At 40.4% G+C, this 17568-nt stretch overlaps 1 protein-coding gene across 1 annotated transcript in view; it reads right to left on the bottom strand.

The window, feature by feature from the left end:
• The window catches only part of LOC124550003 (sodium-dependent dopamine transporter), a 552321-nt gene that overhangs the window by 19143 nt on the left and 515610 nt on the right, over positions 1-17568 (bottom strand). Inside the window, exons 12-13 of the mRNA XM_047125279.1 lie at positions 11669-11769; positions 318-485 (exon numbers count right to left, since the gene is read on the bottom strand). Coding sequence (XP_046981235.1) covers positions 318-485; positions 11669-11769 — 269 coding nt within the window. The remainder of the gene's footprint in view (positions 1-317; positions 486-11668; positions 11770-17568) is intronic.

Genomic DNA, 17568 nt, shown 5'->3' with positions numbered 1-17568 from the left:
ACTCTTATTAGTAACCACGAATGTCATTAAGGAATACATGCAGTGGCACATGAATATAATGTGTATAAGAATAGCAAGTTCCTTCAAAAGGCTTCTGTAAGTTGTTCTTTTATTAACTTTATTCTTTATATTCAGATTATTGTTACTTCTGATTTGACTTGCTTTTATTTTCTAAAACCAGCACTTAACTGAAGAAAATGTTTATTAAAAATTATACATTTTTTGCCTAGTCCGAGATACATGGAGAAACAAACTTAAATGAGTGTTAAAGAAATAGTAGACTTTATTTATGAATGTAAGTATAAAATGTTACTTACCTGGAGAATGGTACCTGGTGTAGTAATAATTTTGTAGACAGCCATTCCAGGAATCATGGAAATGCTAGAGCCAGCAATGAACCAACCTAATACATTTGCCCATGTTGGATACACATAGTCATCATAAGTCAGAGGTTCATAGTCTATAAGTCCATAAACAATGATGAACTGCAAAAGTAGTAACAATTAAACTATAGTATGCCATTATAAAATTGTGAACAGTGTCATGTCATCCATCTCCTATTAACATATTGCAATAAAATCTTACAATTTTTATCAGTATTTAACATTTTGCAAAAGGGAAATTTTATATGTAAAACACTGTATTACTCTACAACAGGAAAAGGTAAGATTTGGTCAGCGTAAGCCTTTTCACTGTTATATCAAAACACATACAGTAATTAAGAAATACTAGAAACAAATTAATGAAAATGGGCAGTTTTAACCTTATATTACATGTTTTCAGTTAAATGTGTTCAAACATAACATTTATTTAATGAATATAATAATGGCAATTCTTGGTGAAATGTAAATAATGTAAGGAGTAAAGGCAACAACTTGTGATGAAACAAGCTGGCATCTCTTTACTTCCTCTCTTGTTTTGCCATCTGCATCCTTAAATTCATTTTATTTTCATTTTTGCCTAATTACCATTAACATGTATAACCCAAATTTCCATAAAAGAGAACAGTTGGCCCTCAGTCTTAAGGAATATAGCACCAGGTCTAATTTTGAGTATATAATTAATTTTGTAATTTATGTTGACCATTCCTAGTCAATATCTCTTGCTATGGGGTGAAATCAGTAATTGTTTCATGACTTAGATTCTATTGTTGACTTATAAAGAAATATAAATTCTGTACTAACTATAAACATTTGGAAGAACTATGTATTTATTTGGTTCCATTCGAAAATATATGTGTGAAGCCAGCCCTTAACTATTTCCAAAATAATTACCAGGTTTGTCAAAAGTATTGTTTATGTAACTATATCTTTTAAATTCGTTATTTAAACAAAGAATTCAGCCTAACCTTTGTGATAGAAGGAAGTGTTAAAAAGAAGGAATTTTTCAATGTATTCAGTTAATTGAATCAGTTATGTTTTAATTGTAATTTCTAAAACTTAAACACTGAACAATGTATAGATTCAGTGCCTATTATTGTGAGGATGTATAAAGAACTGATTTTTGATCACAAGTCAGTCAGTCCGCTGCCAATTTGGATGTGAAACATGTATTGGTTAGATTAACAACAATGCATCAACTTAAGAGTGGAATAAGTGTAACACAAATAGGCTGTGTGTTAGAACAATTAATGACAATGTCTGTTTAATTTATTTGAAAAATAGTGTCACTCGTACCACATTATACTGCAGGAAATGTGAACTGTGTGGTTCGATTTTACTGTTTATAGATGTTCAACAGCAAACTATTGTAGCAGTAGGCTGATGTTGCCTGCAACCTATTAATGAGGCTTACCAACATTTACTGATAGTGAACTGGCTATATAATTTGTGTAATAGTGGGGGGTTCTGAACAGTTAAGGTAAAGAACTGTGAAACACAATTGTCCAACTGTTGGCTACTTCATTTACAGTAGTCAGTGCTGAACTTCCATCCCTCCCTCCCCCCATTTTTTGAGCCAATATAACAATGCAGTACGTCGACACCATGAACTGTCAACGAAGAAATAAAGCAGGCGAATGTCACAAACTCATTGAATAATGAAGGCACTGAGTCATCAAAAACTACATAAACGAAATTAAGAACTTTGCTAGCTTTTGGACAAATCTTTTTTCAGAGCTACAGAGTACTTATACATGATATCTGATCAAAAGTCTCTGGACACAGCTATGTACCAGGGAACTGACCACTAGGTGTCACAAGAGTATCACAGTACACCAGTATCAAAGGAAGTAGGAAGCATTCTGTTGTCAGAAGAGGAGCAATAACAGCAGCATGGGCCTAAGTCAACTGTTTGTGATGTGATTGTGAAGTGCAAATGTGAAGGAACAAAACAGCAAAACCAAGGCTAGGCAACATCATGTATCAATGGAAAGGGACCATTGAGCATTGCAGAGTGTGGTTGTAAAACCCTGCATGAAATCAGTGGAAGAAAACACTCATGAGTTTCAAAATGCTACCAGCAGCCCAGCTAGTGCAATAACTGTGCTTAGGGAGCTACAATGAATGGGATACAATAATACGACAGCTCCTCATAAGCCACATATTTCTGTAGCCAGTGCTAAGTGATGTTTGAAGTGGTGTTACATGAATATTTGAATACTTGCTGACAAAACTCCAATTAAATATATTTATTCTTGATGGAGATGGCACAGAAAAGATTCTGTGTAGACTGAGACTGAATGGTGCTGCTGGAATCTTCATAAGAGATGGAGTGAAACTTTCAAGAATCTTTACTTTCCATAGATTGGGTATGATGAAATAGGCTTCACCACTTGTACATAATAATAGATGTACAGAGACACTTTTTGAAATGGAGATTGAGGCCACGAGAGTTATGAGATCAAAGCCCCTGCTCCACATCCAACTCAACCCTGTTGCAGGAAGCAACTCCACCCCTGCTGCAGGACCCTAGCTTCACTCATCTTGCACCCACATCCACTTCTTGGCAGTCTCTCTTCCTCTGTTCTGTTTTCCCTTATGAATATACTCTTCTGTGTCATCATGCACTGTGCACAGCTCCCCATGCTTGTGCACAGCATTAGTTTCCTGGTGTCAGGGTCACATACATACCATATGCTCCTGCTGCTTCTCCCTCCTAGCCATCGGCTAACCTTTCCAAACTCTGCCTCCCACTAGCAGCCTCCTTTCCTCCTCATCCTCTCCAACCAAAATAGCCCTCACCTCAGTCAAGGTGCAGTGTCTAGAACAATGTAGCCAAGACTGTGTGTGTGTGTGTGTGTGTGTGTGTGAATGGGTGGGTGGGCATGCACACAATGCAGTCAGACTCTTGATACAAGTCCGATGAGCCCCCGCCGTGCTGCAGCACACTATGCATTCCATGCTTGCCAGCATCTGCCTCTGAGGGCAGAGAGCATGAGCTAGCTGTGTATGGTTGGCGTGGCTCACCTGCCACCGCCATCCAAAGGCATCATCCACTAGCTGCCTGTCACCCACTGATGCTGCTTGTTTACTGGTGTGTGGCATAACATGCCAGCCATGCTGCCTGGCCCTCCTGGGCAAATTGTCTGTGCCACAAGCCATTCTGCTTACTGCAACTTATTCACAAGGCCCATTTGCTGCTGCCAATCTCATGCCACGGTCTATCTGTTAGCAGCATTGTGCTGCACTCTCCAGGGCCACACCAACCCACAGCAACCTGTAGCCATGCGGCCCCCATGCCGTAGTCTTACGTGCTGTCCTTTCTGGGGTTCTATTGACTCACCATTGAGCTGCAGCTGTGGCTTTCTCGTCAACTTAGTGGCCACCTGCTACCGGTCATGCTGCCACCCAGTTGTGCAACCTGCAATACTCAGAGCCTGCTGCATACCCATCAAAGCAGTCCACCTTCTCAGTCCAAGGGTCCTGCTGCGGCTTCTCTTCCTTGCTGCCATGCAGCCAGCAGCTGCAGCTGGATCCATACCACCCTGTGTGAGTGCCACATGCCTACCATCCAGCTGCCTGCATGCATGTTGTGATGCACCATGCTCCATTTGATCACATCGTGTTGTGACTATCAAACTAAGTGTTGTGACCACTTTGTGCTTCAACCAGTGAGGCACTGCATCGTAAACAAACTGCATTTTTGCTTAAGAATTTCAGTCACATTTTAACTATAATTTTGGTGGATGGATAAAATGTGGGCTGCAGTATAAATGAAGTGACATTAGGGAATTAACTATTTTATCTGTTGAGTAAGAGTATTTGAGTATGTGCTTAGAGATGAAACTTGAGAAATGCAAGTGTATTTTATAAAATTTATGGTTATGACAGAATGGTACTACCTACCTTATTTTAGTTAAGTAATGTAGGGCAAAGTAGGAAGGACACTACCTGTAAACAGCATTATTTCTAACTGATATTTGTTGAAGTCTGATTTTGATATCTATGAGAGAAAATGAATTAACAGTGCTCCCCAGTTCAGGACATACATATGCCATTACATTAAAATGGGAACCCATTGTTAAGTCAACTATAATAATTATGCTAGAACTGATTTGCATTTATTTAGATTTAGGAAATTAATGTTTTTCAGGAAAACAGCTTTCATGTATTATGCAAAGTTCTGTTATAGTCCAGTTCGTGAGTGATGGTGGTCCATGCAGGTCAAGGCATGGACGAGGTTTGAATTGTTGTCAGTTCCAAATGACAGTTGCGGTACATGCATTCGTGTGCTTTGCACATAAAGAAAGCATGTATCCTGCAAATTGCGTTGCTTTATGGAATTTATTGCTTTCCATCACCATTACCAAGACAGTTTACAATAAATAGCATAAAACTCCACAAATTAATCATGCTTAATATTCACACTGGCTACAACACTCACAGCAGAGTGCACATAACACTTCTGAATGCTCATTGGCTATCAGAGAATGCATGAAATAGGTGCGCAGAACAAACCTAAATTCGACTGCCATCATTCACGACTGCAACTATAGAAGCCCTTTGGCACAAGAGGAAGAATCTAATTTGCTTTATAGTGGTCTGATTTTTTTGTACAGATTAATTGTTGGTGAATCTTTAGACGATATTTTCTTAAGATGATTGTAGGAGAGAGTCTTCAACTAATCTCCAGAACCTCGCTGCTAGCAAGGTGTAACCATAGAGATATTTTCTTCCACTTTGCTTTTGTGCCACATTCTTTTCTCTCCTCTTCCATCATTCCTATCTGGCACTGTTTCTTTGGACCAGTGGGAAGCATATATTTGCCCACTGAAGAGATGTGAATGTTTGAAAGGTTGTGGCTCCCCTTCCTCTTCTCACTAAATTAAATGACTCAGGCCTCAGGTGCCCATACGACCACCAAGTACAATTATCACCTGTTTCACCAAAGCCAATAGGATTCTGTGTGACCTAGCAGATTGTGGTATTAAAGGATTACATTCTCCCCCTCCACTTCCTGGGTCATAGTTACTCTGTTTCTTCCTACGTCTTTTTTCTATAGTTGTCATCTTTTTCTTTTTTTGTTTGCTTTGCAAACTGGACAACTCCACACACAGTGATAATGTGTTTTCAAGAGGTTATAGATGAACTGACCTTGTGACATCCTGTAAGTTGTGAGCATAAGATGAAGTGCACACATTGTATTAGAATACAACATCTTATGCCAGACAATGAATACAAATGCTATGACGTGAAGTTAATGTGGTACTATGATGAGAGGAATACTGGAGGTAATAACATGACGAGGTATGTATGAGATGTATAATGTGAAGATGAGTACTGAGGGTAAAGTGACTCAAACTTATGATTAGTTGTTGTAAATTGCACCTGTATGTTCTGCTGTTGGCAACCAGTGCACACCAAAATACATGTTCAATGAGGAAGTAATATTGGTTAGCTCCTATGTAGTGAGTTCCAGCGTATCTGAGTAGTTTTTGTGTGTTCCTGAGATTAGAGAGAATGTGTCAAGTCTACCTCCTAGAATTTTACTTTGTTGAGTGTTATGCTTTGGGGACATGCCTAGAAGTTGCAGCCCCTCTTTCTGTGAAGTCTATTCTGTTTGCTTTTATTTTTATGATCGTATGTGGACTCTCATAGCTGGAATTTCCAATTAATTCTTTGTAGCTAATGTTGCACTGCTCCACAGATGAGGTAAGTTTAACTCCAGTTTGGAAGCATTTATTTCTGCTCTTTTCTTTCAAGGCATAATTCATAAGGTTAAGAAATATTTGTACTTTTCTTTAATTTTTATGTCAGCTGAACTAACTCTTTTCCTTCTGCATTTCTTTATAAAAGTTTCCTGCTCTTTGGTTGGTGATATTAATATGCACTCTATACCTCCTCACTCACTTTAATTATCATAATTTTATCTGAAATCTAAATTACTGTATTCTTTGTTCACTTCGGTTCTCTTCATATCAAAATTTCTGTCATCTCTGTGTGACTTTTTTGTGGCTTTCATGCAGATGACAGATTCTTAAGACAGGTGGCCAATGTTCCTGGAAACTTATGTTTGCCAAAATTCAACTTAGGGATGTGGTAAGCTGACATGAGAATCTTAAAGTAGAGATACACTCTACCACCTTATTTCTATCATTTGCATTCCAAACTGATATAAAGTCCATACTGTCCATTTGAACAAAGCCTTCATACTCTCTGTTTTGCCTGCTTATTCTGTTACTCTTTGCCTTATTGTAAAGATGGAAAATTTTTCTCTGTTGATTATTTCATGTCAACTAATACTGATCTAACTTCTAGTATGCCTCTACAAGTTAACATAAATGGTCGATTTTCTGTCAAATAACATTGTCTCACACTGTTTTATACATATTTAGCATTGTACCATAAAGTGCACGGTTTCTTCATTGTTTTTTGGCAGACATATACATGTCTGTGAGCACTGGGTGCACCACCCTACCCTCTCCTCTCACCCTCCTTCCACACCAGCCTTGCCTCCCCTCCTACCCACCTTCTGCAGGAGCACTGTACCTCTTGTCTCCCCACAGCTCCTGCACCTCCTCTATCCTTCCACTCCTTTTTCCTCCCATGGAACCCACACATAGTGTTACAAAAAGTACCCCTTCCTTACCAACCTACTCTGGAGCAGCCATTAGATTAGATTAGATTAGCTTTTCGTTCCATAGATCCGTGTTGAGGAGATCCTCGTGGATGTGGACCATGTCACTTTTTTTATTTATTTATTTTTATTTTTTATTTTTTTAAAGCTGAAATAACAATACTAATAGTATGAATATATACAATACATCATTTGTTTTAATTAAAAAATTCGTCAATGGAGTAGAAGGAGTTGGCCACTAGGAAGTCTTTCAGGCTCCTTTTAAACTGATCTTTATTTGTAACTAAATTTTTTATGTTTGCTGGCATTGCGTTTTAGCAATGTCACACACCTATCTTCTTCCCCATCATGCACCCATCATGTATGGCAGTTTCTTGTCCGCTTGATGTTTGTTCCATCTCTTGCCATGTCGAGCCATATTCTGGGTGTGTTGTTCTTAGGCTCAATGCATTCTTTCTTTTCCTTCACATGAAGTTATAAAATAAAGCAGTATCTGTGACAGCTTCGTTGAAGCAATATTCACCTGCTATATTCCCACATATTATTATTTTGTCTTTCTGTATGGTGTATTAACGTTTTCTTCGATGACAAACAACAAACTTCATGCCAGGCCATTCTTGGTACATCCGGCTGGTGTATAATAGACATGATACATATTGATGCCCTAAGATTGTCACTAATATTTGGCTGTATTGACATTTTTGCAGTGATGCATGCAAGTTAAAGCTACAGTGTAACTCTGATGCAGATGTGAGATTCAATACGTGTATCTCTTACATGAATTCCCAAGCATTTCAATATTCCATGTCTGAAAGCACTGTTACCCCATGAGGTAGTATGTTGTGTTCTTACATAATATTGTTGATGGGGAATGAGCATAGTTGTCTTCATGTGATAGGTGTTAACAATTTGTCACTGGTGTGGTCCTCACATTTATGTTCTTTTATGCAGTTATCTTTTATTTAAGTTTCAGTCCTTGTTGAGGTGACTTTTCTATATATTTTGTGCAATTTTTTTGAGTTTTATGTGTGGTGTGAAGAATATGCACTGCTACTCCATATACGCTGAAGTGTTGACAATTTACTACAGATGTGTTTCGTTGTGTACATTTTTGCTTCGTGTCCATATTTTAGCTAAAGAATGGGTTAATTGTACACTGTGTGATTTTTGATAAGTAATCAAATGTATTGGTTTTTGCACAAATTGACAAGTAGCTTAAGTACACAACTATCACTTCCTACTCAACTCCTGCCACAGACATGTCCTATCCTATCAGAGGCAGGGCCACCTGTGAAAGCAGTCACATCATATATCAGCTCTGCTGTAACTTCTTCACAGCTTTTTAGCACACGTGAACACCAACCAGCTACCCATCCAAATGAATGGCTGTTGCCAAACTGTGGCATTGACCAGAATTGACCACCCACTGGCAGAACATACTGCTCAGTACAACATGCTCATCTTCCCCAGCTGCTTTACAACCTATGGCACCTGGATCCTTCCCCATCAGTAGCTGTTACATAAGTGGGAATTGTCCATGCAACACATCCATCAGTCTCTTAATCCTCCTGGCTTCAATCTCTGCTAGCTCCTCTCCCACACACACCTCTACCATAGGAATTGTCCATGCAACACATCCATCGGTCTCTTAATCCTCCTGGCCTCAATCTCTGCTAGCTCCTCTCCCACACACACTTCTACCCTAGCCCCCATTACCTCTACACTGAACCTGCACCACATTTACCTTCCTCCCCTGTTTTATCTTTCCCACTCAATACAATCCTCCACATTATAGTAAGCTGTGCACAGTTCCCTCTGCCTACACCAAAGAAAGCTTGATGGAGCCATTTTTCTGCCTGTGCCTTCAAACTGTTAGCTTGGGCTCCTTTTTGCTCTCGTCGACTCCACCCAACACTATGCCTCCCCCCAGTCAAGCTGCAGTGTTGGCACAATTTTGCCAGCCAGGCAATGTAACCTTGCAGTGTGTGAATATGTATTTTATTAGCTCTGAAACAGGATTCAGCCGAAAGCTGAACAACATTCTCTGTCTTCTTCATGTACCAGCCAATGACTCAACTGTGTAGTGAGTTGTTACCTTTTCTCCTTCCATTACTTATATTCTGCCTTCCATACCCATAGTAATATAAGATTTTTTCCTTGTGCATTTCTGTATCTTCCATTCATTTTCATTATAATCTATATATGAGAGGAGGGAGATAGGGACAGAAACCTGTTGTGTGTAGCCTATGTTATTCATAACATAGGCCAGATAAACTTTAGTTGGAATTTATTGGTAGGAAGCCAACATTTATGAAAGGGACCTACATTAAATTCATATCCCAGTATTTTGGGGGATTGTTGGTTGCTTTAATTGTCAGTGAACAACTGCACTATTTTCAATATTCTATAAAAGTAAAGTGTTTCTCAACCTGAAGGTTGGTTTCAAAGCTGCAGTGCTTTATTATGCATGACCTACTGTGACCTACTGGAAATGGTATGCCATTACCTTGGGTTGGGTTGATTTGGGGGAGGAGACCTAACTGCGAGGTCATCAGTCTCATCGGATTAGGGAAGGATAGGGAAGGAAGGTCAGCCATGCCCTTTCAAAGGAACCATCTCGGCTTTTGCCTGAAGCGATTTAGGGAAATCAAGGAAGACCTAAATCAGCATGGCCAGATGCAGGATTGAACCGTTGTCCTCCCGAATGCAAGTGCCATTACCTTCCTCAGATCTTTGATGTGATGTATCCATCCATTTATGAGGGCATATCCTTTAACATTGATTCCAAACAACTGTGCAGCTTATCATTTTTCACATTAACCCACCATTGCCAGAGATGATAAAGTTACAGAAAAAATCCTAGCACTGACTGATTATTGAACTCCAGACTGACATATTTGGTAATCTTATGAAAAGGATAGTTGCTGCTCACCATATAGCAGGTATGTTGAGTCACAGACTGATACAACAAAAAGACTGTCAGAAAACGAGCTTTTGGCCAACAAGGCCTTCATTGAAGATGCACACACACACACACACACACACACACACACACACACACACACACATACACACACACAAACAAACACACATAAATGCAACTCACACACACATGACTGCAGTCTCTGGCTGCTGATGCCTCAGCAACCAGAGTACAGTCATATGCGTGTGTGTGTGTGTGTGTGTTCTATCTCCTATGAAGGCCTTGTTGGCCGAAAGCTCATTTTCTTACAGTCTTCTTGTTGTTCCTATCTGTGATTCAGCATCTCCACTATATGATGAGTAGCAACTATCCTTTTCATAATATTGTTCCATTCCATCCTGGATTTTCCATTGTTGATATTTGGTAATCTGACACTTAGCCAGCAAGTCACACATTTAATTTGCATCCTACCAAAAAGTTTATATCGAAGACTATGAAAACAATTAAGAACCCATAAAAAGTTTTATTTTATTTGTGGTAGTTAAAGCTGTAGACATATAAGATCAGCATTCCCATTCAAGAATCATATGGCGAGCAGGAAATAGCTTTCTACTGTAAGCATGTTTACTGCCATTAATGAACAGACATCCATAGGAGACTGTTTTAGGATGTGTCAATATGACAAAGGTGTAGCTTTCTCTGCCACCACCCATATATACTTCTAGGAAAACTTTCCACCAAATTGCAGTACATACTGGTAGATATTTACTTGCTGCTACACAAGGGATATTTAAGTGACATTACAATGATCTTGCTGTTACTGATTCTGTACTTCATGCAGAGAACCTCAGTTGTGTTGAGACTGCATCTTTCATTGACTCAGACTGGCATAGCCTTTAGTTATGATATTTGCTTTACAAATATGAGCAATTTGCTGTTGAACATGGTGAACCTTATTTCTGAACTCTTGCTGAAACATGAGTAGCCATAATTATGGTCTCAGAGGCCTGAGCATTTGTGGTCTGCAAACTCAAAACTAACTGATGAAGATTACATTGTGAAAAACAACCGTACATCACAGTACCTACTATGGCAAAACTCACAATGGAAACAGTGCACTCCAGCCACTAACAGGCATACACCAGATGTAGATACATCCAACTGAAACAGTCTTTACTTCACTTTAGACTCCACTACAACTGAGTTCTGTTTCATGACCCTTTGTTTGTAAGATATCACTTACTATATAAATATATGTTTCAAACATTTATTGATGAAGTTTGTCACATCATCAGTTCAAGCACCAATCAGAAGTACATAGATGTGCTTTTTAAATTTGCTGGTTTGACTCAGTTACATGTTGGTGATACCAGTAATAGTAATTTTTGCATTTATGGTTGACAGTAGAATGTTATAACACCCTGACATACATTTCATCACTAGTTTTCTCATTGTTGAATGTAGAATCCATAATTTTCCCAAAGCCTTGAGACCTGAATAAGTGACAGTAGTCAGCAATAATGCATCTCTTTGAGCCATATCCACTTCTCATCCCACAATATATATCTGATGAATATGCTCAAGAATGTGTGGCATCAGTCTCCTTTAATTTCATTTGTATATCTGATCAGTAACTGCAACTCAATATATTACACTGTAAGAAAACTACATTACAGTATGACACTATAAAATCTATGACTTTGTTTATTTCATTGATTTATTTCTTACCATTAGAAAAACTGGAGCCATAAACCTCCAACATATCCTCCAATAATGTCCTGGTGAGAAACCAATCATATCTCGAATGTCATCACAAAACCTCTGTGTTCCTTAAAACAATTACAACAATAATTGATTTTACATAATTAATAACAGGTTCAGATCTGCATAGGTGTTGTCAAATGAAGATGATAATAAAATTTATGAATTAATTATATGTAGAAAATAATAACACACAATAACATTTTACTAATATGATGTTTGTGAAGCAAACAAGTTATTTTTCTTTCTGAAGTCAATTTGATATGGCACTGCAACAACTACAGTCTGTGCATCTGTCAGTTTTTATTGTAGAACATTTTGTGTTAGATTGCTGTTTCAGTTCTCCACATGCAGAACTTTAAAAAAATGGATACTGAATTACGAATAAAGCTAGCAACAATAGAAGTATTATGATTATCATATGTAGTAGAGAAAGTAAGACAGCAAATAAATGGTCAGTGGATGCAGATTTTCAAACATGGGATGAGTTAATTGATGTTTGTAAGCAGTTGGAAACCACCTACACTGCTGTCAAATGATTGGTTGCTGCTGTGAGTGGGTGTGTTGGGAAAGCTCCCAAGAGTCATGTATCAATGGCACCACAGGTGCCTCAACTACTATCTCTCCAGAGGATTCGTCCTCCTCTGTGGGAACTATGGAATCTGTCATTACTCATCCATTTGACTGTGAGTGGCATGTCCATGTTAGGTCTGGGTGTCTGTACAGGGTAGACAGGGACCATGGAGGATTTGGGATCTTATAATGATCCACATAATCATCAGGTTTGATGTGTTGCCTTTCACTGAAACAGGAAACTGAGCCAGTGAGACTTTCACCTGTTGGGAAACCTGCTTTGTCCTGTATCAAGAGGTGGCAAACACAAAAGGGTAGGGATCTATTATCATCAGCAGTTCAAACATATGGTGAATAATAGATTCCTTAGGGAAATGGCACCAAGGGACAGAAAGGAACATCAGCTGTACTCAGTGTGTCTGCATGAAGGCCTCATTTGACATGCTGAAGAGGCTATTGTGACATCCATTGAGGGAACAGAGCACAAATAATTGCAGATTACAGCACTCTCTGGAACAAACAGTGCCTGTCATCTGGGCTCTGAGGCAAAGAACATTGAAAACACCACCTTTGCATTGTTCCCAAAACTGATTGTGACCTCCTGATTCTGACTAGAGTTGAAAGTTCGAACCAGAGACTTCGAAGGTTCTGTGATAAGATAAGTTCTGACTTCCTGGACTTGCGCTATATGATTGAGAACTTTAGTGTCCCCCTAGTAAGTCAAGTGTACATTACACATCAAAGGCTGTTGCCCAAGTAGCTGATGTGTGTATGCATGCTCACAAGGGTTTTTTTAAATTAAGCAGCTCTCCATCCAGTGCAGATACTGGCAGCTGTAGGAGACCAAGAAGTATTAGTGTAGATCCAAAGGAATGGCTCACACAGGCAAGAGTATTAAAATTCTAGTAGTTAAATGCTACAGCATTAGCAACAAAGTGCTAGAGTTTGAAATGCTCTTGAAACACAGTGAAGCTCATATAATAATAGGTAAACAAAGCTGTTTAAAGCCTGATGTCAATAGCAGTGAGATTCCTGGGGAAAATTTAAGTGTATACTGAAAGAACTGGCTAATGGGAAATGGAGGTTATGTATTTGTCACAGTAGACAAGATACTCAGATCTACCAAGATAGAAATTGAAGTTGCATTCAGGATTGTTTGGGCAAGACTCAGTATCATGGCTGAGCATAAACTTGTAATTGGATCCTTCTATTGACCACCAGACTACCTCCTGATGCAGCTGAAAACTTTAAAGAAAACCTCAAGTCACTTGTAATTAAGCTCTCTAATCATCAGTTGAGAAGTTTGTATTATACTGTAGGACACAAACAACAGCACAGCCACAATGAAGAAAAGTCTGTTCTTCTTCCAAATACAAGCAAGCAACAGTCGAAAGAATACAGACACAAACATAGAAACGATCCAGCTACTGACACAAGCAGTTGCTGACAGTAAGTATGAAAGCAATATGAGGGTGAGTTCCTGATGCACTACACTTATAAAGAGGAGGGCTCTGGTAGAGGGCATGGCAGATGCCATATCATGAGCAAATGTCATGTGGCTCACTGCAGGTGGCCTCTTGTGGCCAGCCTGCATGGATGGCATTGGCAGAATATTCACAGTGTAGTGCGCCAGTGGCCTGGTGCCACATCATGTGTCCTAGTATTACATGCAGGGCTACAGCAAACTTCTTCCCTTGGGGAAAGGGTGCTCCACTGATGCAGGCATTGGAGCAACTGTTGAAACATCCATGGCCTCTGTGACAGATGCCTGAGGCAGTGATGGTGGTGACAGGAAGAGATTCTGGACCGGAACTGGTGAGTAAGAATGGGTGAGCTATGGCCGTGGACATGGGCGGCTACTCCTCCACCAGAGAGCACCAGTGACAAAGGTGCTGGCAGCATCTTGGTGTCTGGTGTAACAGTGCTGATGATGAAGGCACTAGCTGCTCTGTCGTGCGTGCTCGGAATACCAGTGTTGAAGGACCTGAAGCTACTGGCCCAGTTGGTAGCAGATTCATCAGTGACAGCGAAGGATCACAGGAGGGTCTGGCAGCAGGCATCCAAAGGCTGAGTCCTGGAGGAGAAGCAGGAGGTGGTGACATCTACAGGGAGGGCAGGTTCACCCCACACCCTCTGAGACTGGGACAGGAGCTCAGGGAAGAGGCTGAGGTGGCTGCAGTAGACCCGACACCCTCACTGTGGTGTGAGGACACAGCTGATAGTACTGATGCACTGCCAACCCATTATTCGTGTGCACAATAAAGAGGCAGTGGCCACAGCTGTGGACCATGGCCAGAATCCCATCAGACCAGACTGGGAGCCAGGAGGAAACCACGACAAGAACTGCACTAACAGGCATTGGTGGGGTGGCATGAGCAGATGCAGGAGGGAGAGTGGCTGGTGACCATGGAGCAACTCAGCTGGACTTGGAGCCCCCATTCGTGTGGAATAACTCAAGAAGTGTGCCAAATCATCATCTTTGGAGGAGTCCGCAACATGCTTTTTCATTTTCACCTTGAAAGTGCAGACAAGATGTTTCGCCTTGCCATTAGATTGGGGGTCAAGAGGAGGAGTAGTCATGTAGCAAATGCTGTGACAAGCGCAAAAATCATGGAAGGCCTGAGACACAAACTGTATACCACATCCATCACAAGTGTATAAGGCAATCATTCAATGGAAAAAAATTGGGGAGGGCCTTAATCATAGTGGCTGCTGACATCAACAGACAGCAGATAACATATGGAAAATTAGAGAAAGCATGGACAACCAACAACCAGTAAGAATTTAGGAAAGGTCCTCCAAAATCAACATGGACACATTTCCATGGATGCTGCAGTGTCACCCATGCAGAGAATGTCTCTTTTGTCTGTTGAGTAGCACAATGAGAGCAGGGTGCAACAAACTGTACAATGTCACTGTCAATGCCAGGCTATACAAGAGCTCACTGGCCAATAACGTGGTACATGAGACCTCCCACTATTCCTGATGTAGGAGCTGAAGCATATCCTGCTGTAGCGAGCTGGCATCACAACCCTAGGCAGCAACCTGTATGTAGCTAAGAGAAAAACACCATGTAATTCCGAAGTGCAGTGACAGAGAGCAAAACAGTTACACAAAGAATCAAAGCCCTGGCCAGAGAACTGTCTAGCCAACCATGCTGAACAAGATGAACAACTTGACACAAAACTGGATCAACAGTGACAGCAGCTGTGATCTGGAAGCCCATAATAGGAATCCCTTCCACCAAACAAAGGAGTTTATCCTTATGAAAAGTAGGATCTATATCCCCAATGGAAGCTGGGACAGTGTGCAAGTGTTGACATGTTATGTGGCAGGCTGAAAATGTATTTCATAGTTGTACCAAGACAGAAACAAGGCCAAAAACTGGAGGTGATGTGCTGCTTTGTTGGGCAATGAAAAGGAAGGATTAAAAAATTAAACCAAGGGCTTAGGGTCAGCAAAGAGATGGAACTTGGACCCATACACAAACAGACAATAATTTCTGAGGGTGTAGACAATAACAAGTGCTTCCTTTTCAACTTGGGAGCAGATGTTTGGAGCCATCCTCATATTGATATGCAAGAATGGCCCTGAGTCCATAATGAGAAGCATCCACAGCCAAAACCAGGTGGTGACCAGGAAGGATAGTAGCCAAACAAGAAGCAGAATGTAATTTAGATTTCAAAAGCATGAAAGTGCACTCACAGGCTGACATCCATTGAAAAGGAACATCCTTGTGGAGCAACTCATTGAGGGTATACGCCAACGTGGCTACACTTGGAATAAATTTGTGATAGTAAGCAATTTTACCTAAAGATGCTTGGAGTCCTTTGGCATTTGTAGTGCGAGGCTGACCTGTGACCGTAGTGACATGATGTTGTACTGGTTTAACACTATCCCGAGAAACCTGAAACCCCAAATAGACAATGGATGGCAGGGCAAAGGATACATGTCAATGATAAATTGATCTTCGACTGAAACTTTAAAGTTACCACAGAGGTGAAGCTGACCAGTCAGTTTTTTAGCAATCGTGAGGGGAGTAGACCACTCACTCGATGTAATAGGCTTTATGACCCCTACGACATCAGCCTGTCCAATTCTGATTTCACTTGATACGCAGACCCATTGGAATAGGGCATGCAATGAAACAGTGTGACCACATATTAGGTTTTGGGGTAATGTGGGCCACAAAATTAGTGGCACATCCTAACCCATCTGAAAAGAGAAACTAGAACTCAGAACACAGAGAATTTAATGGCTGGTATGAGACCTGCTCAGAAATGAGGTGCACTGTATCCAAAATGGTAAAACCAAGAGCATTGGAAGCACCCAGACCAAACAAAGTTGCAGTACCAATATCACCCACTACCACAAAAGTCAAAACTGAACCACAGATTTAAGCATAGTGGGAGCCATAAATCGTTCCAAAATTGGAATGAGCTGCTTGTTGTAACTCACCAAATGTCAAGTAACCAGAGAAAATGCTAGAGATCCCAGATCCACACAAGTTTGTGAGTTCAGTAAAGTCACAGCTGCATCCATGTCCATTAGTAGTCTGAGAACTTTGTCCATTACTCACACTTCAATAAACAGTTTCTTATGATTCGTAAGCACTGGAGACAAACAATCAACAACTATGTCCATGTCTGCAGGAGGGGATTGGGAACAACATACAGATGCCAAACGTCCTTTTTTCCCTACAGTTGTTGCAAGTCATCCAGTGTTTAGGACACACAGCCCTTTCATGGTGTGCAAAACAGAATGGTCAATATGGGAGTTCTGCCTTTGAAGTGGTTGTTGTTTGCCACGTCACTGTCCAGTGCAGCACCGAGGCTGCGTTTGTATGGCTACCATGTTGTCCTTCTCCCCTCAGAACTGAGCAACACCTGATGGTCAGGAACAAGAGCCACAGTGATAATGTCATACCAAGCATTAATATGATCAAAAGCTGTATGAGGTACTTCAAGAGATCGAGCTGTAGTTAACACTTCAGCCAATGATGGATTTTCACACATTGGTGCACCTCCTTGTCAGATGCCAACTGAATGATGGTGTCATGGACCACAGAATCAGCATAGGAATCATGATGAGCACCAGTCACAAACCAACATTTGCGACTGAGGCTATGGGAGTTTGGCTGCCCAAGCCTGGTGGAACTGATGGGGATGTATATGACACCAATAGATTCTAGGCGTGCTGCAGTGACATGCATGAATTTACAGTGATAACTGAAGAACAACTTACACATATCATTGAATGAAAACAGTCAGTTTCCTGAAACAGGACTAACTGGC

This window comes from Schistocerca americana, chromosome 1, assembly GCF_021461395.2.
Source record: "Schistocerca americana isolate TAMUIC-IGC-003095 chromosome 1, iqSchAmer2.1, whole genome shotgun sequence".
NCBI lineage: Eukaryota > Metazoa > Arthropoda > Insecta > Orthoptera > Acrididae > Schistocerca > Schistocerca americana.
This window is presented reverse-complemented; position numbering and strand designations above follow the sequence as displayed.